Raw genomic sequence first — 27,178 nt, 5'->3', positions numbered from 1 at the left:
CAAATTAAGCTTTCAGGAATAACTCCCTGTAAAGTTAATATGAATAATTTCGAAGGAAAAATTGTTCCGGGACCGGGTATCGAACCCAGGACCTTTGGTTAAATGTACCAACGCTCTCCCACTGAGCTACCCGGGAACTCTGCCCGACACCGATCCAATTTTTCCCTCTATATCCAGAGACCTCAAAGTGGGCTGACAACCGTCAAGCAACCAACATTTGAGTGCACACTAACTCTGTGTGACTTTAAATTGTGGTTTTCTGTTACGTACAGTGACGTGTATTATGCAAATTAAGCTTTCAGGAATAACTCCCTGTAAAGTTAATTTGAATAATTTCGAGGGAAAAATTGTTCCGAGGCCGGGTATCGAACCCGGGACCTTTGGTTATAACAGTGTTAACTATTTACACGAGAATATATATCACTTGAAGAAATCCGGAACAAGTGCAGAATTCAGACAGTACAGCAGAGCCGACTATGCTTGTCACTAGTCACCAGGTCATACCGAGCCATGTCAAACAAAAGAGAATCAAAATGTTGCTAGTAAAATGCATGACTATATTATTTAAGAATTCATTAAACTATTCAAGTGCAAGATTTACAGAGTATAATGGGGAATTTTTAATGCAATAAAAAAACTTCACGTTTTCAAAGATATCATAACATGTTATCACAGAAAAATGGAGAAATATGGTGTGGTTCAATTGAATGTCATTGAAATCGGCTAATTTTAGAAACGAAAATATTATATCAAAGGGGAATGGACCATAACATTCACTTGTGTAATTTTTATGTAAAGCACTTGTCACTAATATAGTCCCTCATCAAACCTTATCTAACCTTAACACTAACAGTGCATCTAATTGACACTAATATCTCCTCATCAAACTCTATCTAATCTTATCACAAACAGTAGTGCTATCTCTGTAATATTAAGGAGGATGGAGGGAGGGAGAGAGAGAGAGAGAAACAAATTTCTGCTGGCAACAAAACCGCAGGTAAACATCATGTCCATATGTTGGCGATCATGTACATAATTGCAATTGACTCTCATCGTAATAGCATGGTTGAGAGCTGCTGTACCTGATTCTCCACTTTAGCGAAGAAATCCATTTCATAGAGAGAAAGAGGAATGGAGGAAGCTTATCTTAATTGCCCCAAGCATGAGCAATTGCACTTTTTGGTGCAAACTATTTTAAATATATTGTGGCGTCATGTTAGAAGATTCTGGTAGCATCAGGAAGTTGCGCACACATCTAGGGAGGCGCGGGGAAAAGGAAACACGAACCCATGACGCTAGCCGCGGTGCGGAGTGAGGGGGAAGAAAAGCGACTGTGACTGGGCGGAAGTAAGGAAGTATCTGGAGATTGATTGTTGTTGGTTCCAGAGGCTTCGCGACGCAGAACTTTATAGATGTTCGTGGTAAATAAATAACACCGTGAGTTGCGAGTAAGTTAGTTAGTCTTCAGTCAGCCTTCAAGTCTCGGACAGCAGCAAGGTGGACCTAAGTTCGACGTGCAGTGAACTTGAGTGAGTCCGTAACTGTGGCAGTATCCAGGCGAATGCAACGTATTCAGAGGCTTGGGTTCGATGTGTAGTGAACTGTATCTGGAAGGCTTGGATTCGACGTACAGTGAACTTGAGTGAGTGAGCTAGAAGAACTAGCCAAGGCGAACGAACTGTGAACTGAGAACTGACAGTTTTGTTCTGCACATAGTGCTTTGTGAACATCAGTTGAAATTAGGAGTACATTGTTGTTCTTCTCAATAATACACGTGTATTGTCATTGTCGTCGTGTGAAGTGCAATAACGACTATTGTGTTGCTGTGAACAGTGGAATACCCATTGTTGTAGGATGACTGTTAAGAATGAAAGTCACATTGTGACAGGTGTGGTGGTTAAAGTTGAATAAACGTTACAATATGATAACCAGGGACTGGATTTTTATGTAATTACATATTATATTCCTTTCAACCTAACCGTATATAAATAACAAATATTTGCGGATCTTGTAATTACCATTAATATATTAAAATTTGATACTACAAATTTTTACATATTTACCCCAAATTACATATTATGGCTTGGTATTACATAAATCTACATATTTAGGGATTTTATTTATTTCTACTTCTCTAAAAGAAAAAAAAAAAAACTTCTGCTGGGCAAGTTTACAATCTGAAATACAAAGATTTAACAAACCTTTTTACCTACCCAAGAAGGGATATATTTCGGGACGAAACATAACGTCTTTAGTTCCAGGAAGTAGTAGAGGCACTCACCCCATACCACTAACTGTTAATATAAGTAAACAAAAGGCAACCTTTCTCATACAACTACCTTGTATTGTAAAAATCATTCAGAAAGCAGCATTGCCTTCATGTAGTGGAGTGGGACGAGGATGACATGATTTGTCTCGAACTATAATTGTTCTGCACACGTCTTAACAAGCCGTTTCCATGCAATTTGCAACCTTACCCACCCTCTTTCTAATCCTTCCAGGGAGAACTCGTGTCAAGTCTGGCATGAGCCGCAATAAAGTAGTCGAATTTTGAAAAGAAGCTGGAGTAAAGGAACAAACTGGAAAGTTGTTGAAAGATTAAAATAAATAGCTTTTCAGGTTATTGCTTGACTCTTTACTTTAAATTTAGTACACCTATATGGAAATAGGATTTTTCGACGAATTAAAAAGTATGGTTCTCGGCTGGAATAATCTTACCCTTCTGAATGAGACAGGAATGTCACTTTTCAAACAACAGTTTGTAAATGCCTATAGTTTGAGGGTTTAGTAGGTACTTACAGGGAGCAGCTAAAATGCATGTCTCACATCTCTTATTATCTCCTAATCCAATAAAACGTTGTGTCATTCATTTCACTCAGTTCTCTAGTTTCAGTACTTACAGTATAAAGTGCAAGTAACTTTATCTACTGCTTTTAACTAACTAAAATGGCCCCTGTATCTTCAACCTTGACAACAAAAATAAAATCATGGATTGCGATGAAAGCTTCTTTCACTACAGATGGAAAAATAGTAATGTGTCAAGTGCGCGGTAAAAAATTGGGTGCTCTATGAAATCACAACTGAAGAGTCTTACCTATTCTATACCTGCCAGATATTGATATTAAATATTTTCATGATTTTACATATTTTGGTATATATTCGGCTTATTTTTCTTACATAAATATGTACATATTTCACACCTTGATATTACATAAAAATCCGGTCCCTAATGATAACATTTGTAATTTCAATAAATTAATTTGCACATCATTTTATTCAACACTTCTCCTTGTAGTAACTTTAAATCAAAGACAATTTTAAGCAGTATTGAAATAATAATGGAGCAATGTATCCTTGATGAAAGTGGATAGTATACCAGCCATAAGACAGGAACGCTATGAATTGAAACTTGGATTTAGAAGACAATAAAATCTCTATGCACAGCTTTCTTCTGAAGAAGTGAGAAACTGGAATGTCTTGTCACGGTTTTATCATCACATCATCACTCACAGAGCGGACTGGCATTGTTCTTGATGGACTTGCACTTACCAAGCAAGCCACTGGTTTCAAGGTTTGTGGGTTCAAACCCAGTCGAGGACAATATAATCCTAAGTATGTTTTCTTCTGGGATGAAAAGTACAGCTAGAAAACCTGTGTCATAGATTTACAGTATGTAAAAGAATCCAGTGTTCCTGATACAGGTCTCCAGACAAAATTTTTCTGCCATTTTTCACTCACATAAAAATTTAGAGATTGAGCTATGGGCCCATATCATCATTTAATCCATAATTTCGAAGTCGGAACACAGATATTCCTTAGCAGAGATTTCCATACCTACAAGGAATTTAGTTATACTTATTTACTGACAGAGGACAGAGGGACAAGTGGTAATCTCATCAACTCAAATACTACATAATATGCAGCTAAGATACCACTAGATCGCGAGAGAGACGATATTTTAGTCCAGAGACTCTAATTTAGGAGGTCTTTACCGTGCTAGAAAACTCTGACAAGGGATACAGGGCTCGAAATCCCTCCTGGAGGACTTGCACTCTGGTTTTTTGCTTACTGAAAAATCCATCGACCCCAGTCAGGTTTGAACCTGGGTCTAGAGGAGAGTGCTTTACTTCTAGACCACTGGGGGCGACAATGGGCCCATATCAAGTGGTCTAAATGCGTGTGGGCTTGTCCCACCCTTCACTCTGATTATCAAATACCATATCAAGGGAACAGGCAAACTTTCTCAGCCAAATCAAAACTCATCTCCATTAAGCATCATTCTATCACTGAAGGCAATGAATTACATATTATACATGTCTTGTCATTAAAAGCAAAAATCTTAACAGTTAGGCCAGTAGAGAATATGAAAAATATCGGATATCATACAATAATCATATGTGGAAACAGTGAAATGGGGATGAAACAAATTTCGTGCAATTTAAATAGTGCCAGTCATGATAAGACACATACCTACCAATGAGGGTGTAGAGAGCTTCCACCACCCCATTGTACAGGTCAGTGTTCGTATTCTGGTGGTTGCTTTCCACAATATTCTGCCATATCAACTGGATGTAGTTGAGACACTGAAAACATACAAACAGTGAAACAACACTCAACTGTACTGGCTATCATGCAATACATTTTTATCAAACTGGTAAGAAATGGCAGCAACTCAGAAAACTAACGAGGAAATGTTTACAGTAATCTAATTCAGTACTGTTGTATCCACTTCATGTGTTTAATACATGAAGTGTAGAGAAACTGTTGTGGTAAACATAAAACAGATTTTGGAATTTCCTACAATTAGTCATATTATCAAGAAATTACAGCCAGAATAGTTGTTTTGGATGTTGTCCTCCAATGGTCATGCATGGAGAGTTTATTTATGAACATTTAGTGAACAGTCCAAAGAGTGGTTGAGACATCACTCACGAGGCAATTAAGCCATGAGATAATGGGGTAGGTGGCCAGCTCCTTTCCCCCTCCATTGCATAAATCACTAACTAGTAACATATTTCATTAATCTGACTTGAGAAAGAGTTTACATTATAAGTAACAAATACTATCACATAATGTGTTCATTCAATTTACACAAAAAAAAGCATTATATTTTATGAAATAAATTATTAACAAATTTACATAAAGAGTTCAAAACACTACTTGGAATAAAAAATGACACAAACTTTTTCCATTATATATTTCACGTGTTTCGCAACAATTTGGTTCCTTTATCATGATGTGAATACTTACTTACAAATTGCTTTTAAGGAACCTGAAGGTTCATTGCCACCCTCACATAAGCCCACCATCGGTCCCTATCCTGTGCAAGATTAATCCACTCTCTATCATCATATCCCACCTCCCTCAAATACATTTTAATATTATCCTCCCATCTACGTCTCGGCCTCCACACAGGTCTTTTTCCCTCCGGCCTCCCAACTAACAATGTATATGCATTTCTGGATTCGCCCATACATGCTACTGCTACATGCCCTGCCCATCTCAAACGTCTGGACTTAATGTTCCTAATTCTGTGGTGTTCAGGTAAAGGGGTATAAGTCATTTTTTCGTCCAGGTGGAATTTTGTTCACCAGATGAACACACAAGATAAATTATACAAGTGGGTGTGCAAAAATCAAAGAATACTAGCAGTTGATGTGTTTTATTTGTGTAGAAAATTATTTGTAATAAGGGTTCCAAGTTTAATTTTCATTTATCTCCGAACTCATTTTTTATGACTTATCTCCCTTTACCCAAACACCACAGAATTATGTCAGATGAAGAATACAATGCATGCAGTTCCGCATTGTGTAACTTTCTCCATTCTCCTGTAATTTCATCCCTCTTAGCCCCAAATATTTTCCTAAGAACCTTATTCTCAACACCCTTAATCTCCATTCCTCTCTCAAAGTGAGAATCCAAGTTTCACAACCATACAGAACAAGTGGTAATATAACTGTTTTATAAATTCTAACTTTCAGATTTTTTGACAGCAGACTAGATGACGAAAGTCATGATGTGAATAATAATATTTTTATAGTTCATTTTCTATGCACCATCTGCAAACAACCAGACACTATAATGAATGGAGAACATCAACCCCGCTAACAAAGTAGGCTACTATTCGGATGCTAGATGGAAAATGGAAGAAATAAAAAATCCAGAGCATTAACAAACAACAACACAGTTAATTTTCTTGAAAAGACACGCATAAATAAAATTGTTTAATACAAAACCAAGGAAGAAGATGAAATTTTGTTTTCTGAATTGCTCAGAAAGAAAATTCTTTATTAATCCAAAAACTAAGATATTTCACTTGATTTATAAATTGTATGGTTTAAAATAAATATAATGTAATTAATTCCATAAAGATGTATATAAAACAGTTATATGTACATTGTAATCCTTTCAAACAGTTATTTTTCTATTTATGAAAATAGGCATTTAAAAATGGCGCAAATGTTCTTCATTGGTTATTTAATGATGCTATTCAATTGCGATGTTATCTAGTGCAAAATGTGTTTTTATCAATACTAACACCACTGTCTCATTTGTCAGTTTATTCTGTGTAATACTACTAAGAAAAGCATTGGCTTTGATTTTGAGTGAATATAAATTGCTTTTTTTTGTCTTCATATAAAAACGGATTATATTTTTACTAAAAATATACTTTACACACATTTATCCGATACTGAATATGAACAAAAATCCGTCCAATAAGTTAGGAGAAATCGCTGTACACAGACACCATACCCAAAATAATTTTTTCTGTATCAGGGTTGCTGGAAACATGGATTCCGGCAAAAATTTCAAAAGCGAATTTTCGCAGTATCAGAATACTTTCTCTTTATACTTACTTACTGGCTTTTAAGGAACTCGGAGGTTCATTGCCACCTGCACATAAGCCTGCCATTGGTCCCTATCCTGAGCAAGATTAAATCAGTCTCTACCATCATATCCCACCTCCATCAAATCCATTTTAATATTATCTTCCCATCTACGTCTCAGCTTCCCCAAAAGTCTTTTTCCCTCTGGCCTCCTAACTAACACTCTATATGCATTTCTGGATTCTCCCATACATGCTACATGTCCTGCCCATCTCAAACGTCTGGATTTAATGTTTCTAATTATGTCAGGTGAAGAATACAATGCGTGCAGTTCTGTGTTGTGTAACTTTCTCCATTCCCCTGTAACTTCATCCCTCTTAGCCCAAATATTTTCCTAAGCATCTTACTCTCAAACACCCTTAACCTATGTTCGTCTCTCAAAGTGAGAGTCCAAGTTTCACAACCATAAAGAACAACCGGTAATATAACTGTTTTATAAATTCTTTCAGATTTTTTGACAGCAGACTGGATGATAAAAGCTTCTCAACCAAATAATAACAGGCATTTCCCATATTTATTCTATGTTTAATTTCCTCCCGAGTATCATTTATATTTGTTACTGTTGCTCCCAGGTATTTCAATTTTTCCACCTCTTCAAAGGATAAATTTCCAATTTTTATATTTCCATTTCGTACAATATTCTCGTCACGAGACATAATCATACACTTTGTCTTTTTGGGATTTACTTCCAAACCTATCTCTTTACTTGCTTCAAGTAAAATTCCCGTATTATCCCTAATCGTTTGTGGATTTTCTCCTAACATATTCACGTCATCCGCATAGACAAGCAGCTGATGTAACTTGTTCAATTCCAAATCCTCTTTTTATACTTGGTAAAATGCTCAAGACTAATGATAATAACTAGAGCTATGAAAAGAGAGCAGTTAAAGCTAGTGATGGTACCGAGTATAGCTGCGGCGGGTGGAATGGGGTGGATTTCCCCTACAACTTGACATAAGCAGCGGTACAGACTGTACTCGGTACCATCACTAGCTTTAACTGCTCCCTTTTCATAGAACTAATAACAACACTGCATGTATAGAGATGTGGGCATGTGAAGGAAGCTCAGAGGCATACTGGAATCGAATGAGTTGGTGAAATGAAATCTGTAATGCTGATAAAAATGGCAGAATCTCGAGGAAAATCCTTCTACAGTACTTGGTTTTTGTCCACCACAAGTATTGCTCCAATCAGCACCAAAACTGAACTGAGTGGCAATGGGAAGAATTGAAATATCCTCTGTATTCGCTGGACATTAGTCCTTGTGACTTTAACCTGTTTTCTAGAATGAATCTTCTATGCCACATCAATAAATTTAAGAATGCAGTTATATTGTCAGACTCCAAAGCAGCTATTCTATCAATAGTCTCTAAGCACACACCTTCATCTCAAACAGCAGAAATAACTAAAATGATCTCTCAATTAATATCACTCAATAAAAGAATTGTATTCCCATGGATAACATCCCATTGTGGAATTCTGGGAAACGAGAATGCGGATGCTTTAGCAAAGAAGGGCAGCACTGCTACTTACAGACCTGTTACTAAATCTACGTATTACTCTGTGAAGAGATTTATTAAATCTACATACTTAGACTTCAACAAAAAAAATTTGATAACACAATCCCAAGGGAAAAAATGGAACTCTCTGCATCAAAATCCACAGTTAATTCCTGATTTACCACGAAAATCGTCTGTAGCTGCATTTAGATTGGCAACAGGCCATGATTGTTTGTATAAACACCTGCGAAGAATTGGAATATATCAGTCCCCTAACTGCCCATTGTGCAACTCAAACCAAGAAATGGATTCGGAACACCTCAAAATCTGTGCTTCAGTGGCTGGTCATGATAATATCTTTGAAAAATATTGGAGTGCAAGAGGTCAAATGACTTTATTGTCAAACACCTGGCATTAGAAAACAACAACAACAGAATGAATAAATGAATCTCTTGATGGCAAGCTATTTAATAATGCACAAGAGTCACTTTGAGCAGTAAAGCACTCCACTAACAATACCAACAAGAAATATTTTGCTGACAGCGTCTTGAGTATGTAAAAAAGATGTGGGCATGAAGTTGTCCATGGTGGGCTTGTGGTTACCACATTAGCAATTGGATCTGAGGTTCGCTGTTAGGTATGGCTTCCTTTGGAAAGGAAGTAAAGCTGAAAGCCTATGTTGTAGATTTACAGCATGTAAAAGAACCTTGTCCCAAACAAAAGGCTACAAAAAAAAAAAAAAAAATCAGCCTGCCATTTCTCCCTAATGTAGAAATTGTTGTTGTTGTTGGTTTCTAATGCCAGGCGTTTGACAATAAAGTCATTTGACCTCTTGCACTCCAATATTTTTCAAAGATATTATCATGGCCAGCCACTGAAGCACAGATTTTGAGGTGTTCCGAATCCATTTCTTGGTTTGAGTTGCACAATGGGCAGTTAGGGGACTGATATATTCCAATTCTATGCAGGTGTTGCCAATCTAAATGCAGCTACAGACGATTTTCGTGGTAAATCGGGAATTAAATGTGGATTTGATGCAGAGAGTTCCATTTTTTCCTTTGAGCTTGTGTTATCAAATTTTGTTTGTTGAATTCTAAGTATGTAGATTTAATAAATCTTTTCACAGAGTAATACGTATATTTAGTAACGGGTCTGTAAGTAGCAATGCTGCCCTTCTTTGCTAAAGCATCCGCATTCTCGTTTCCCAGAATTCCACAATGGGATGGTATCCATTGGAATACAATTCTTTTATTGAGTGATATTGAGAGAGCATTTTAGTTATTTCTGCTTTTTGAGATGAAAGTGTGTGTTTAGAGACTATTGATAGAATAGCTGCTTTGGAGCCTGACAATATAACTGCATTTTTAAATTTATTGATGTGGCATAGAGGAAATTAAACACAGAATAAATATGGGAAATGCGTGTTATTATTCGGATGAGAAGCTTTTATCATCCAGTCTGCTGTCAAAAAATCTGAAAGTTAGAATTTATAAAACAGTTATATTACCGGTTCTTCTGTATGGTTGTGAAACTTGGACTCTCACTCTGAGAGAGGAACATAGGTTAAGGGTGTTTGAGAATAAGGTGCTTAGGAAAATATTTGGGGCTAAGCGGGATGAAGTTACAGGGGAATGGAGAAAGTTACACAACGCAGAACTGCACGCATTGTATTCTTCACCTGACATAATTAGGTACATTAAATCCAGACGTTTGAGATGGGCAGGGCATGTAGCACGTATGGGCGAATCCAGAAATGCATATAGAGTGTTAGTTGGGAGACCGGAGGGAAAAAGACCTTTAGGGAGGCCGAGATGTAGATGGGAGGATAATATTAAAATGGATTTGAGGGAGGTGGAATATGATGACAGAGACTGGATTAATCTTGCACAGGATAGGGACTGATGGCGGGCTTATGTGAGGGCGGCAATGAACCTTTGGGTTCCTTAAAAGCCATTTGTAAGTAAGTAAGGCATAGAAGATTCCTGAGACTTTCACTTATTGCAATGATTTCTCCATCAAAACTTGTTGTTCCATATCCAAGAGATCTATAAAGTGAGAAGAGACAGCATGTAACACTTGCACCGGCACCTTGTCCTCTGGAGATCAAGGATCCGTTGGTGTATAAATGAAGCCAGTTTTGTGGAGGGTACCTAATATTGTCTCTAAAGACAATTGTTTCATTATTTCAGTGTTTACTTCTGATTTCAGTATTTCTTCTGTTAAATTTAGATTATATTCTATATTTAATAGAGTTAAAGGGTTTGGTTTAATTTGTAAGTTTTCTTTTAAATTCGGGATACTGATTTTCTGTTTTAATTTTTGAACCATGGATATGAAACTTTTTTGAGTTTTCAATCTGCAGAGAGGACTGTATGAATGCCAATTGTTTCCTGGTAATCTGATAATGCAGAAATTTGGAGGTAGCATAATGCGAAAATAACAGTAGCCTAAGTGCAAGTGGGCTTGTCCCAACCTCCATTCATAATCTATCTATCCATTATAGCACAAAAGATAACTGAGAAAGAATATGATGGTAAATATCAATGTATTAAACTATTTTATTAACGGTTTTTATACTTAAAAACCTATAATTTCGTTAGCCTTACCTGCAAGAAGCCACAAGTGGCAAGAGCCCACCAGAAGGACCACTTGAGCACATAAAGATTTGAGTAAGCAGTGGTGAAGTCCTTCCATAGGTAATAATAAGCATTTTTCCAGCGACTGACTGTACTCTCGGAACTAAAATGGTGGCCATTTCTTAAAGAGTACTTTGTTTTAGTTGAGTTTCTACTGGAGTTCAGTGGCATGCCTGTAACACAACAATGACACTTACATTTGAACTTCACAAGTCATGTGCGACTTATAATGATAATGTGAAGTACATTTTATACTGTGTGAAGAGATTATAGAGAAATCTTAATGTGGTGGCCCAGCTCTCAGTTGAGCCACTCGCAGTCTCTGGTTATGCAGACAGCTTGCTATCAATGTTATGTAGCACAGTATCGGTAATTCAACACATCACAAAGTTTATGTAAAATATTACCAAATATCATCATCATCATCATCATCATCATCATCATCATCATCGTCCTTGCAGGTATTAGGCCTAGTGGCCAGTTAAGGTCTCCATCCATCTTTTCAGGGGGCGTCCCAAAGATCATCTTCCATGTGGTATATAGCGGAGAATTTGTCTTGGGAGTCTGGAACGGTCCATTCTATTGACATGGTTAAGCCATTTTTGTCTATAGTGGTTGAGATGTTCATAAATAGGTGTAATTTTCAATTGTTTTGTAATTAGTTCATTCTTTTTGTGGTCAAGCAAGCTGTAGCTGGCAGTCCTCCTTAGAAATCTCATTTCCGCAGTTGTTAGGTGTTGAACATCTGAGTTTCAGACAGTCCAGGCCTCACTACCATACATGAGGACAGGTCTTGCTAGAACTTTATATGCTTTTAACCTGGTATGTTCCCGGTGGAGGTACCTGACAAAGAAGCGGCTTACCAAAATACCAACTGAAATCCAACCCAATTGGGGCTCCCAGCTGGAGAACCTTGGTGGGACTCCCAGTTGGAGCACCACTTTGGTGTATGGGTTGGTCTACCCAAGCCAAGGTGGAAAGCATCGTGCCGAGGGCTGAATGGCACTGGGGTAGCAAAATAATCAGTGTCGCTAACGATCTCTGTAGGGCACCAGGCGACACCCTGCAGTACTTGGCCTTCCCAACATATTCGGGGCTCTGTGTTGGGTGACCTTTAGTTCCCCGGTTCTTGTGGGACCAAAATGCAGGACACAAGAACAAAAGAGGATGTTAGAGACTCTCCAGCTGAGAGACATCTAACATCGGATAAAAGGATGGGGATCACTGCCTCTTCCATAAACAGGCTGCACCTGGGCTCGAAAAGGCTATCAGGGGCAGAAAGAAAGAGAAGGAGAAGGGAAAGGGAAGCGATGTTGAGAGCCGGGAGCACTGCGCACCCAAGCCCTTCATCTCTAGCCACTGGTGTTGTGAGCGGAGCCGAACCAAAGACTCCCAAGAGGACTAGGTCTAGCACTGCCACTCCACCCTCGGCAGGGACTCAGCCTGTAAAGAGACCCAAGGGCATTGTTCCTGAAGTCTCTTACAGCGAGGCCTTAGCAACCTTTAAAATGGCTATCGTCGGGACATCATATCCTGATGACAAGCTAATAGAAAGTGACATTGGTCACATTCAGGCAGCGATCCTGAGGGGATTAGACGGCGCGCAATCTGGCGAGCCTCTACCACTCCTCAGGACATTTTTATTACAGGATGGGGCCCTGATCTACTATTATGAGGATCAGAACTCATGTTTATGGCTCCAGAAATGCCTTAATGGAACAACAATTAGGGATAATTTTGTCCTAAAGGTAATGGATGCCAAGGAATTACCCAAACCAGTTAAGGTAGCCTTTAGGACCCGGGATCTTACGACCTCGGATCCTAAGGTGCTGCTGAGACGAGTTCAACTACTTAATCAAGGGCTCTCCACAGAGCATTGGAAAGTGGTTAATAAGCAGACCGATTCAACTGGTCAGCATTTAATTTTGCTGATAGACCAGGAATCGGCTGTAAAAATTTCAGAGAAGGGGCTGACCGCCTATACTGGGGTAGACAAGGGTCAATTCAAGATCCTACTCGACCCCAATAAAAAGGCGACTCAAGATGCTCAAGAAGCAGCTGCTGGAGTGGATGATTCTCCGGAGTCCATGGAGACTGGAATCCTGGAGGAAATTCCTGCTCAAGAGGCTGTATAAGTGAGTATTTTAATTGGGTAATTATGAGAGTAATTCAAATTAATCTTCACCATTGCAAGGCAGCTTCTGCCTTACTAAGCAAGAAACTGGCTAGTGAAAATATAGACATTGCTCTCATACAAGAACCATGGGTATACAGGGGATTTGTTACGGGAGTTAACTGTACTGGAGGCACTCTTTACTGCCCCAATACTGACAATCCAAGAACTTGCATTTATGTTAGAGACTGGATGAATGTTTTGCTTAAAGTAGAGTTCTGTTCCAGGGATGTAACTATTATAGAGACGTCCATAAGGGAGGGGGGCAGAAAGAGGATTTTACAATTCTCATCTGCCTATCTTCCTTATGATGAACCTAACCCGCCATCGGAAACGGTGAGGAGACTTGTCTCCCACTGCAAGGAAACGGGTAAGGAACTCATCATAGGGACTGATGCCAATGCTCACCATGTGCTGTGGGGAAGCACCGACATCAATACAAGGGGCGAACAGCTGCTGGAATATCTGGTAAGTACGGACCTGAATATTCTAAACAAAGGTAACGAACCAACTTTTGTTAATTCACAGAGAAGGGAAGTTATTGATCTAACGCTGGGGACTAAATTGGTTGAGGACCTAGTTTCTAACTGGTATGTATCATCAGATACGTCTGCATCTGATCATAGATATATATACTTTAGAATTAAATCACAGATCACTAATCCAGTGATCATTAGGAACCCGAGGAATACCGACTGGGACGCATACAGGATGGACCTATCGGCATTGACAGCGGGTATATCAAGGGACATTTGTTCTATAAGAGATGTGGAGTTTGCAGTTGACCAGTTGCAACAGTCAATTCTCCTATCATATTATGATAATTGCCATGCTAAGATCGCAGGCTCGTCAAGACTGGTTCCTTGGTGGTCAAAAGAGCTAAGCGAACTTAGACATAATACAAGGAAACTTTTCAAACTTGCTAGGAGAACTGGTGATTGGATTACCTATCAGAGAGAACTCATCAGTTACAACAAGGCTATTTGGAAAGCAAAAAGGCAATCATGGAGGGAGCACTGCGAAGGGATCGAAAGTATTCCTAGCAGTGCCAGACTCATGAAGCTAATGGCAAAAAGTGCTAACAGAAATGTTAGCACAATTAAACTGCAAGATGGCAGTTATACACAGTCTGGAAAAGAGACGTTGCTTCAATTAGCTAACGCACATTTTCCAGAATTAGAGGTAGTTAACAATGGTCGGATGGCTGATCAGGTGTGACCGGAACTGTTCCGCTTGTGTTCGAGCAAGGAGGACTGGGCCCTGGTCAGGGATGTGATCACGTTAACTAAAATAAAATGGGCCATTTATTCTTTTGACCCATATAAATCAGCAGGACCTGACCAGATCATACCTGCACTGCTGCAACAAGGTATGGACTCTATACAGTCCATACTATGTAGCATCTACAGGGTCTGCCTAGCCTCTGGGTATGTTCCACAGGCATGGAGACAGACCAAGGTTATATTTATACCAAAACCGGGGCGTCCAAGCTATGCTGTTGTGAAAGCATACCGCCCGATCAGTCTCTCCTCATTTCTTCTAAAGACACTAGAGAGATTAGTGGATAGACATATTAGGGACAAGGTGTTGAAGGAGTTTCCTTTACATAAGTACCAGCTTGCCTATATACCTGGGAAATCTACAGAAGCAGCACTTCATCAGGTAGTCTCATCTATCGAGAAGGGGCTGGCTTTTAAAGAAATTGCCATAGGAGCATTTCTGGATGTTGAAGGAGCGTTTGATAAAACTTCTTGCGAAGTAATACTAACAGCACTTCAAGAACACAATGTACCTCTGCTTATTTGCAAGTGGATACATTACATGTTAAAAAGCAGCAAATTACCATGAGCTTGGTTGGGGAAACGCTCGGGATGTCTGTGGCTGGGGGCTGCCCACAGGGAGGCGTTCTTTCGCCTCTGCTGTGGGACCTAGTAGTGGATGCCTTGTTGCGGGAACTCAACGAGGCTGGGTATCTTGCCATTGGATATGCAGACAATATTGCTGTAATCGTAAAAGGGAAATTTCCCACCACAGTCGTTGACATGCTCCAAGTAGCACGGAAAAAGGCTGAAAATTGGTGTAGCATAACTAAGCTTTCTGTTAATCCTAACAAGACGGTACTGGTACCTTTCACAAGGATGAGATCTGTGGGGAACCTTAGGGAACCCACACTCTTCGGTGAAAGAATACCATACTCTTCACAGGTTAAATACCTTGGACTTATTTTAGACAAGAAATTAACCTGGAAAGATCATTTAGATTATTGCATAGCCAAAGCATACAGGGTCTTTTGGACCTGTAGAAGGATGCTTGGCAAAACATGGGGTCTAAAACCTAGGATTGTGTACTGGATATACATTACTATGGTTAGACCTATACTCTCTTATGCTGCACTTATGTGGTGGCCAAGAGTTAAATTAAGGAACTGTAGAACAGAACTCAACAAGTTGCAAAGAGTGTTCTGCATTTCAGTAACGGGAGCCTTTAGAACAACTCCTACAGCGGCAATTGAAATGCTAATAGGACTCACTCCTTTGCATATATGGATTGAAGCTGAGGCCCTTAAAGGCATTTCACAGAATTTGCTGTCAGACAAAGGTGTTCAATGTTGAACACCTTCATCATCTCAAACTCCCTTGGGATAGGAGTGTCAGTGATGCCCTGAGCATGGAAACTGACATGTTAGAACCAAGGGTTTTGTTTGACAAAAAGTTCACAGTTACCTATCCAGAACGTAGTGAATGGAAGGACCGGACTTTTTGGGAAATCTACGGTTGTTCATTCTATCCACATGATATTTCCATTGGGTTCTGTAACTATGAATGTAAACTGGTTAACAATAAGGGCCCAGTTTGGTATACTGATGGCTCCAAAACCAAATCAGGAACCGGGGCTGGATTGTTTGGCAATGGTACCAGACTTTCTTTTAGCCTGGATCAATACACCACTATCTTTCAGGCTGAGGTCTTTGCTATCTTAGCCAGTGTAAGGGAAAGTATTAGGAGGGGCTATTCAGGTAGACACATCCTTATACTTTCTGATAGCCAGGCGGCACTAAGGGCGATTGAATCGCCTTTGGTTAAGTCGAAACTGGTACTGGAGTGCCGGAATACCCTCATGACACTGGCAAACACTAACTCGGTTCATCTGAGGTGGGTACCAGGACATGCAGGGATTCACGGAAGCGAGAGGGTGGATGAGGCTGCTAAAGAAGGAGCTGAGACCCCATTTATAGGACCAGAACCTGTGTTGGGACTGGAAGCGAGAGGGCGGATGAGGCTGCTAAAGAAGGAGCTGAGACCCCATTTATAGGACCAGAACCTGTGTTGGGACTATCTTCAAGACCAATTAAGCAGGTCATCAGGGATTGGGCTCACAGACGACATATTAGTTACTGGAACTCAATTAAGGGCTGTAATCACAGTAAGGCCCTTATCAAAGGTCTTGCAAGGACAAAATCGAATGAGCTGCTGAGACTCAGCAAAAAGCAGCTCTCTTGGGCAACAGGATTTCTTACAGGACACTGTGCCCTGAAGAAAAACTTATACAGGATGGGACTTATTACTGACCCAATGTGTATAAGATGCTCACAAGGAGATGAGTCAGTAACTCATCTGCTGTGCGTTTGCAATGCGCTTGCGCAACAAAGATCTCTCTTCTTTGGGAATCACTTTCCAAAACTTGAAGAGATCTCAAAGGTCCCAGTCCAAAGTTTGATACAGTTCATCAAGAACTTGAAACTTTTGGACTGAAAGGGATGAACGACGGGGATGCGCAATAGATCTTATAGGTCGCAGTGCTTGGGCCGGAAGGAACACCCCTGTTAAATCTAATCTAATCTAACCTGGTATGTTTTTGGGATTTCGTGGTTGTGAAAACCTGGTTGATGGTTCTTAAGGCTCCATTAAAATGTTGAATATTTTCAGATATATCAGTAACAGGTAAATATGTCAAATCATAACCTAAATATTTAAATGAGTTTACCTGTTCTAACGTATGGATTCCAATGCAAATTTTACTCCTAACTGGCTGTTTACCTTGGCACACCATAATTTTTGTTTTGTTTGGGGAAATTTTCATATTGAAATTTTGTGCTATTATATTACATATTATAATATAATATAATATAATATAATATAATATAATATAATATAATATAATATAATATAACATAATATAATGTAATATAATATAATATAATATAATTAAATATTGTGCTATTATATTATATTACCAAATATAAGCAGTTAAAACATGATTTATTTACCCAAACTACGGAAGAGAAGCTGTAACTATCTGCCTTCTTGTTTCAAATATTTGTTGCCACTGATTAAGGATACACTGACGTGAAATTTTGTTAATTTTGTTGAAAAAAATTAGATTTTTCGTTTTTAACATTAAAAAAATTGTACAGTAGAATTCCTTGTATCCGGCAACTGTGAGACAAAGACAGTGCCGGATAATTGGAAAATACGTTTATAGGATATGTAAAGACAAACTGTATTGCACAAACATTTTTTTTTCATGCTGAAATTTAGTAATTTTCGTATAGATATTTAAAAATAAAGTTTTGAAATACGTACAATGTTTATTTTTGAATACAGTAATGTACATTCATCAGTTCATAATTATTATAATACAGTAATACATAATACTGTAAAAAATACTAAAAGTTTTCGTAACCTTAGGCAGTCATGTGACATGAAGAGCAGTATAGCCAAGTCCCAACTATGAAGATATTGAAGTAACACTTGATAAGCAACGCAAAGTAAGACCAGCGAATAGGGATTATAAAGAATGGACACTTCGCGTCGGTACCTTTGATGTAGCCGGACTGATTTCAATGACCTTCAAGCCAGCTAAAGCATCAGATTCTGCTTTCTCCCTAGAGTTGGCACTGACATCACACCAGCTAGCAGTCGACACAGCGGAAATATAACACATACAATTAATACATCTAGGTACATTATGTACTCAAATAAAATAAATTGGAGCCATAAAATAATAAATCCTTCATTAACTGCAATGTCTAGACTCTAGAGTTCCTTTATAATGAGAGTTGAGACGTTGACCCCAACAACAATTAAAATATGTAATGATTTGATAGCGCTGAAAATGGAAAAACAAAACTCTTACGAGAAGTAAAACCATATACCTATATTATATTATTATACAAATATTAAACGAATTCGATACTTAATTTTATAATATAATGTATTATATCTGAAATATAAAATATTATTATTACAACTAGTTTGTCACTGAGAAATAAAGAAAAGCTGATAACTTGAATTTATTTGATGCAAAGCGTTACTGGATTATGCAATAAGGTAGGCGATGTTTGGATCCTGTGCCTTAACTCTATTCTCAATTATTATCTTAGCGTATGCTCGATTACACTAACTCTAGCGCTTGAAAGTGGAACTAGCCGCTGGCGCACATAGAAACAAAACACAGGAAAATTCGCTCAGTGTCTATTCTTTATAATCCCTATTCGCTGGTAAGACCATAAAGGACAATAAAGTATAATGACGTCACATTACTATCGACTGAAATGCACTATCGAATATGTTGGTACTATTGATTATTATAATCAATAATCATTGAAAGTCTAATCGATATTTCGGGCTTCATTAACACAATATCTACTTGAAAAGTATTCCTAAAAAGCAAATTTTCCTTAAACTGGGTTTTCTTAAAAGCTGGAATTACATTATTCTTATGATAATCTGGTTGGGACTTAACATATTATTCCTTAAAAATGGGAATTCCTTAAAAGTGGAAACACCTCATCTCTGGAATGTGGCTGCTGAAATAAACAACCAGCATCGTGCTTTTTACCCATCATTTGTAAGAAGAGGAGATTCATAGTGAAACATAGTGGAACACGTGTTGTCAGCAAATAGCTGAATACACTACGAAGATAGATTAAAAGTGGAAACCTTAAAACGGGATTTTACTGTAGTAATATTTTACATTGATACAGTATTTTGTGGTGTGTCAAATTACTGATACTGCACTGTGTATCGCCAATACAAAGTTAACTCTGTAACTGAAGACTGTGAGTGGATTGGCAGAGAGCTGGGTCATCACATCGCAGTTTCTCCACAACCTATTCACCCACTAAATTTTGGTATATAAACTTCCTATGCTAAATCTAAGTAGTTCTCTTCCCATCATCATTTGTTACAGTATCAAAATCTGATTTTTGTGGTGCCACAATATTTCTTCTATAATTTGCATATAGTGTAACTATAATTCTCCACTCACCAAACTCCTCCATCAGGGCAGGATGATTGTCAATGTTATTGGCATCAACCTCATCTTCTCTTTTGTTATTGTTGTCTCGATAGAAGTAAATACTATGGTTGACAGATGGAAGAAAGAATGCCCAAATTGTTGCCAATGTCACAGCTATAAAATAAAAGACAGAGGTAACAAATAAAGTTGGGAATAAAGAAACGAATTCATTCCAGTTATTAAATTAGCAAAGTCATTTCAAATAGAGTAAAATCCCATTAAAACACTCTTCAAGGAACCAGTATAAAACAATGCATTAACCAAGACCACATATTAGACACGAGATGATCAAGTAACGAAGATACATAACACACTACTTTAATATACATTTTTCACATGTATATACATTAACATTTTTATTCAAATATTGTGCATAGGCCTATGTATTTCAAAGAGGTGATACATTATACATTAGTAGTAACGGTCATTCACTTATCTCTTTCTAAAAAGTGGTAGGTAGGTAGGTAGGTACGTAGCTAGACAGACAGTCAGTCAGGTAGACAGACAGACAGTCAGGTAGACAGACAGACAGACAGACAGAGAGAGAGAGATGGATGGATGGATGGATGGATGGATGGATGGATGGATAGATAGATAGATAGATAGATAGATAGATAGATAGATAGATAGATAGATAGATAGATAGACAGACAGACAGACAGACAGACAGACAGACAGACAGACAGACAGACAGACAGACAGACAGACAGACAGACAGACAGACAGATAGATAGATAGATAGATAGATTATTAAAACCATAAAATTTCAGTTTTTGTATGAGTATATCATGAGAAATGGTATTAAAAGCTTTGGTAAAATCATAAAAAGGCCAACCCTTAACCTGCACTTTTGTAAAACACTAAAGCACTTCTCCACAAATTTAACTATGGCTTCAATTGTATTTTGGGAAGATCTAAAACCATACTGATTAACAAATAGACGATTATGTTCAAAGTAATCTGTAATTTGATTATTTAATAAGATTTCAAATACCTTTGAAAGTGTAGGTATCATACTAATTGGCCTATAATTTGAAAAGTCTAGCTGATTTCCTTTTTTATGAATCGGAATAATTTTGGAATATTTAGAGATGTCTAGAAAGGTGCATTTATCAATACAAGTGTTGAAAATATGAGTTAATGGCTCACAGATAAAATTATGTGAACCTCTGCAACAAATAATCGCTTACATTTCATCAGAAGAAGCAATGATAAATTGTCTTATCACTGTCATTACTGCGAGGGCTTCCTTGGTAGTTTCTCTTCTTCACCTCACTTCTTCCTCAGTTGCAGCATATTTTGGATGATCTCGACAGGCCAGTTCAAAAGGGAAACAATTCAAAATGTTGTTTTCTAATGCCAGGTGTTTGACAATAAAGTCATTTGACCTTTTCCACTCCAATATTTTTCAAAGATATTGTCATGGTCAGCCACTGAAGCACAGATTTTGAGGTGTTCCGAATTCATTTCTTGATTTGAGTTGCATAATGGGCAGTTAGGGGACGATATATTCCAATTCTATGCAGGTGTTTGACCGAACAGTCATAGCCTGTTGCCAATCTAAATGCAGCTACAGACGATTTGCGTGGTAAATCAGGAATTAACTGTGGATTATGATGCAGAAAGTTCCATTTTTTCTCTTGAGATTGTGTTATCAAAGTTTGTTTGTTGCAGTCTAAATATGTAGATTTAATAAATTTTGAGATAACTTAAAGTTTCGTGTTGCTGTGAAAGTCCAATTAACACCACTCTAATTGGAACTTACAGCATATATGAAACATCAGTAACAGAATTTGAAGTAATATCAGTGATTCTTGTCGTCAAATTTTAAAATGCAGTTTTGTCGAAACTTTGAATTTTAAGCTTTTGAACTTACCCATCGATATGATCTACATCCAGAATTATTCAAGTCACGTCCCATTGTCTACAGACACTAAATTCTCTAATTGAACAATTTCCGAGCTTTTCGTGCACAGCAGAACCATCTTCCTCAACATCATCATCACTGATTACACCTGAAATAGGATTAGTTTCAGAAGACAAATGATTGGAACCTCAAGAATTAAAAATTGATAGCATAACTGTGGCAGTCCACTATTGTGGAGTAAAGGTTAGCATGCCTGACTGTGAAATGAGTGGGCCCAAGTTCAAAACCTGGCTGGGACAAGTTACCTAGTTGAGGTTTCTTCCAGAGCTTTCCCTCAACCCATTAAGAGCAAATGCTGGATAACTTTTGGTGCTGGACACTGGACTCATTTCGTCAGCATTATCACCTTCATCTCACTCAGACGCTAGATAACTTTAGCAATTGATAAAGCATTGTAAAATAACCAATTAAAAATAACTGAGAACTGAAAGATGATATTCAATACACATTAACTTCAATAAAATCATAAAGTTTAAGTTATTAAAACCAACCTTTCTGAAGAAGTCTACAATGATGTAACAATGAGCCCCTTCCCATGCAACAACAACGTAATTTACAGTACACAAAAGAGTGACAGGTTTTAATTTTTGCAATTACTGCAAGAAGATTAGTTTGATTCATTGGCTGAAGCCTGCTAGTTGTGCATGGAGGCAAAAACAGCAGGATCCACATTTTTATGGTCCAAATTTTGAGAGTGAGTGGGACAGTTGTCTATAACAGAATCTGGCTTTCATCATTTTGTTGTTCTAATCGTTTAACCATGTGACAAACAAGTTACTGGTCTTCTATGTATAATATCGGACTTTTATAATCAACATTAAAAGTTCTTTATGTTTTAAAGCATTGCAGTACAGCTGCTTTTCCTCACCACGAATAAGGGCAGTTTTACAGAACCATCAGAATTTGCAGCGATGAGCACTGTTACGCTTCCTTAACTTTTCCCCCCCCATTAACACTACTTCTTTGAAAATATATGATTTGTCAGACATAATTTTAAAGAATAAACCATATTTGTCTTCACTGAAATCACCGTGTTCGCATCTCGAAATAGATTTGAAAGCACTCCATTCTGTCACTTACCAATATTGCTTTCACTGACAGATTCTGACTATCTAGAAATCTGGCTACAAACAAATCCTTGTCTTTGGTTAAATCTGTCCAACCAACTACTACAGACAGAAAATTCAGTGTTTTATTTGCGTGCTATTTCACGCGTCTTTTCTTGAATATCTATAGGCAGTTCAAGACTAATGAAGCCAATCAACCAAAATGATCTTCAAATCCTTATGTATGTTTCTTGCATTTCACTTATCTCTGCTTACATCCTTTTAATGCTGCAGCTGTGATGTTTGAGAAAGTTATGTATAATAGATTATATCATTACCTGGAGTCCAACAATATATTAGTTTTAGAACAGTTTGGATTTAGAAAACAAAAATCGACAGAGAATGCTGCTTTTAGTTTGGTGGATGAAATACTAAATTCATTAAATTCGAAACTACATGTAGGTGGGATTTTTTGTGACTTGGCTAAAGCATTTGATTGTGTAGACCATAGTATATTAGTAAAAAAATTGAAGTTTTATGGTATTAAAGATGAGATGTTGGGTTGGTTTACATCGTACTTATCAAATAGAAAACAAAAAGTAGAAATAAATGTACCAAATAGTCATAAAGTTACTTATTCAGAATTTAGAAATATTAAACATGGTGTTCCGCAGGGGTCAATTTTAGGTCCATTGTTGTTTCTAGTTTATATTAATGATTTAGCCTTGACCATAAACAATTCATCCCATGTAATTTTATTTGCAGATGATACAAGTGTAATTATTTCAAGCAAACAATACGATCATTTTATAAACACTTCTAATACAGTGCTGAATCTAATGAATGAATGGTTCCATGCAAATAAACTAGCACTTAATGTTGATAAAACCAGTGCAGTCAAATTTAGTACACACAATAGTGCTCAGGTTTCCTACAGTATTCGATTAAATGGAACTCATCTCAAAGAATCTATAAGCACAAAGTTTCTTGGATTAGAATTGGATAATCACTTGAACTGGAAAACGCATATAGAATGTATTACTCGTAAATTGAGCTCTGCCTGTTATGCATTAAGATCCTTATCTACTATTGGTGATATAAACTTACTTAAAATGTCATACTTTGCATATTTTCACTCTGTAATGAAATATGGATTAATATTCTGGGGTAACTCGTCTGAAGCTAAACACGTTTTTGTTTTACAAAAGAAAGCTATAAGAATAATGGCCGGTGTGCATAAAAGGACCTCATGTAAAAATATTTTCCGAAACTTAGAAATCTTGACTTTACCTTGTGAATACATTCTTTCCCTAATGATGCTGTATATTAAGAACCAAGATAAATTCAGTATTAATCAAGACATTCATCATTTTAATACAAGACATAAATCAGATCTTCATCTACCCTCTGTTAGTCTAAGCTGTTTTAAAAAAGGAGTTCGCTATTCATGTATAACAGTCTTCAATGCACTGCCTAATTATCTTAAAGATTTGAAGAACAACGAGAAAAGGTTCAGAAAAGAATTAACCCAATTTCTACATACTCATACCTTCTACACAATTGATGAATTGTTTATGCTTGTGAATTGAATTATTCTACTCAAATGACATGTACAATTTTATATAGCTCAACTAAAATATGTTTTTATAGTGACTTAATCTGTTTACTATGTATTGTATTTTTTGTTTAGCATAACTGATGAATTGTATGTACTGTAAATTGAATAGTATACTGTATAGGTCTACTGATGAATTGTTTAAGCTTATAAATTGAAATAATCTACTTCATATGAATTGTATAGCTTAACGAAAATACTAATTTGATTGTATATGTTTGTATAGTTTGGCTGATGAATTGTATATGTTCTTAAAATGATTACTAGTCTGTGTAGCTCTACTGATGTATTGTATATAGACCTACTGTAAATTGAATGGTAATATGTATAGCTCAACTGATGAATTGTTTATGATTATAAATTGAATTAATCTACTTGATATTAATTGCACAAATTTGTATAGCTTAATGAAAGTATGCTACTTTGTATTGTATATATTTGTATAGATTTGGCCGATGAATTGTATATGCTTTAAATTGAATAGTAATCTATATAGCTCTACTGATAAATTGTTTGTATTTGTAATTTGAAGTAGTTTGCATGATATGTATTATCAATTTCTGTATATCACAACTGGTTGAATTGTTTATGCCTTAAATTTAATTAAATTGTTTTGTATTATAATATAGCTCAACTTATGAATGATCGTTTGCGTTTGTAAATTTAATAATCTGATTGGCTATGTATTGTATACTTTTAGTAGAGCCATCGATGTTGCTCAGTCGACAGACTCGCTGGGCTGCTGATCCGGAGCTGCGTTCGGGCTTGGGTTGGATCCCCCTTTGGACTTTGGTTTCTTCGGAGGTTTTCCCCAGCCGTGGGACTGAAGCCGGATGGTCTATGGCGAGTCCTTGGCATCAACCCCTTTGATTTGATTACCTGGTTGGGTTTTTCCGAGGTTTCCCCCACCGAAAAGGCAAATGCCGGGTAATATTTTGGCGAATCCTCGGACCTCATCTCATCTCACTACATCTCGCCAAAATGTAAAAAAAATGTAAAAAAATTGTACAAAATTGTAAAAATTGTAGAAAATTACTAAATTGTAAAACTATAAAAATTTGTAAAAATTGTAATTGTAATATTGTAAAATGTTGACATGTTCCACATCTTAAAGCTTCATTGCTCATGTAAGATCTATGGAATAAAATAAATGAATGAATGAATGAATGAAAAGGATCCTTGTTAAAGTGGATGACAGGAATCCTAATGGATCAGCAAGTTTGCTTTTTACATTCAAACAACCACTTCAGTATTACACCAAGGACAACTAGAAACTGACGAATAAAAATTTCCAGAATTAATCCAGTAAGTAATATTATGAGAAAGATGGAGTAACAAAAGGACGAGGTATTTTATGTAGACACAAAAGCCTACTTAGCAGACATCTTTAAATACTAAAAGGACAACAAAAAATATCAAAATTTGAGGAAACTCTTCTAAACAGTTCTTAAAGGAGCAGTCTGCGATAAAATTAAGTTGGCTTTAATCAAACACGTTTTTCAATCTAAGTAGAATGTAATTTGCCGCATGTCAATGCGAGACATGGTTCTTGAGTTACTGACTCCGCACAAATACTTATGACGTCACAGCCACTGACCTGGTGTGATAGCGTAGTAAGCCAAGAACATCCAGAGTGCAGCGTTTTGTATTAAATAATCTTCTCGCTCCGTAATACACGTGAACAGAATTTCGGACTTAGTTGTGATTGAGTGAAGTCATATTTTGCTTTTCATTTAATCATAAAACAGCACATACCAATGTTGTGGTTTTATGTAGGGCTATTTTCTTTTATATGAACGACTTTGAACTACAGTAGACTAAACAGAAAAAATTGTATCGTAATACGTTTACAATGCCGTGGTGTTGTGATTTTTCGTTTTCAGAGGGAAGAACAAAAGCAGAAGGTATAGAAGGGGTATCATTTCATGTATTTCCGAGCAAAGAAAAGTCATCGCAAATATTTAAAACATGGGCGAAGAAAATCAACAGAAAAGATTTAATACCATCGAAAACTGCTGTTGTGTGTTTTAATCATTTCCGTGAAATTAATTTTGAAGAATCGTGTCTATTAAAAAGACGTTTAATGAAAGACAATAGCACTTCTATGAAAATGAAGAAAACTGCTGTCCCTTATTTTTGAAAGGAGAATCTCCCCAAGACAGTTCTAATACTAAGCGCTCCTCTGCTTATAAATGAAAAAAGATCGTCGAAGAAGTAATAGCAAGTTGCAGTGATGCACCTATAGCTGAAAATATTGACGTATGTGTAGTTCTCGATGAGGCTGAAAATTCACAGAAACTTAATATAAATAAAGCTGTGCAGTGTGAGATAGGGTGCGAGACGCTAAGAAATGTGTGTGGTGAATCAGATGTGAGTGAGCCATAAACTGACTTAGACAGATCTTTTCAAATAGAAGAAGAAACTTCAAATTCTAATTCATCAGGTATAAGGTACAAATTGTTTGAAAATTTTTCAAAAACTTTACAACTATATTTCATCGGCAAGACAACATTTTATAAAATAATTTCAATATTCGTAGAACCAACAGTAGGTATAGTTATTTTCACATTCATGAAAAACTTATCAATTCCCTAAAGGATAAAAACGTGCGAATCGCGGTGATGACCAATTTGACTCACCTGATTATAGTGCAAAATATGTGACTTACAGTGTAATGGACCTCGATTCAGATAATCTTATAAACTTCATAGTTCTGCAAAAAGGCCTAATTGTAGGCAATCTTGAAAAAGCAGCATGCGAAAAAGCTCTAGATCGTCTAAAAGAAAAAATGAACATTACCCTCTCTCTGTCGGACCGCAATAGAGGAATTAGGAAATTCATGAGGACCATCAATTGACATTTGGCACATTGCAAAAAGCTTATCTAAAAACCTTAAAGCCACCGCAAAAAAACATATGAGAAAATACAAATGTGGAAAGACAGCATCATAAATCACTCATGGTGGTTATGTGCTACATGTGAAGGTGATCCTGACGACTTAGAAGACAGATTCATTTCTGTATTAAATCATGTTTGTAATATACACGAACAGAGACATATAAAAAATGTGCACACATTCACCCATTCAATAGCGA

General features: G+C 37.1%; 1 protein-coding gene across 4 annotated transcripts in view; it reads right to left on the bottom strand.

Annotated features, from left to right (window-relative positions):
• Positions 1-27,178, bottom strand: part of LOC138696021 (folate transporter 1-like) — a 106,975-nt gene that overhangs the window by 28,676 nt on the left and 51,121 nt on the right. For all 4 annotated transcript variants that reach the window (XM_069820498.1, XM_069820501.1, XM_069820499.1 and 1 more), the window contains exons 5-7: positions 19,466-19,609; positions 10,993-11,195; positions 4,475-4,583 (exon numbers count right to left, since the gene is read on the bottom strand). In XM_069820498.1, coding sequence (XP_069676599.1) covers positions 4,475-4,583; positions 10,993-11,195; positions 19,466-19,609 — 456 coding nt within the window. The remainder of the gene's footprint in view (positions 1-4,474; positions 4,584-10,992; positions 11,196-19,465; positions 19,610-27,178) is intronic.

The sequence above is a fragment of the Periplaneta americana genome, chromosome 3, assembly GCF_040183065.1.
Source record: "Periplaneta americana isolate PAMFEO1 chromosome 3, P.americana_PAMFEO1_priV1, whole genome shotgun sequence".
Taxonomy (NCBI): Eukaryota; Metazoa; Arthropoda; class Insecta; order Blattodea; family Blattidae; genus Periplaneta; species Periplaneta americana.
The sequence above is the reverse complement of the archived record's forward strand: the minus strand, read 5'-3'. Positions and strand labels throughout refer to the sequence as shown.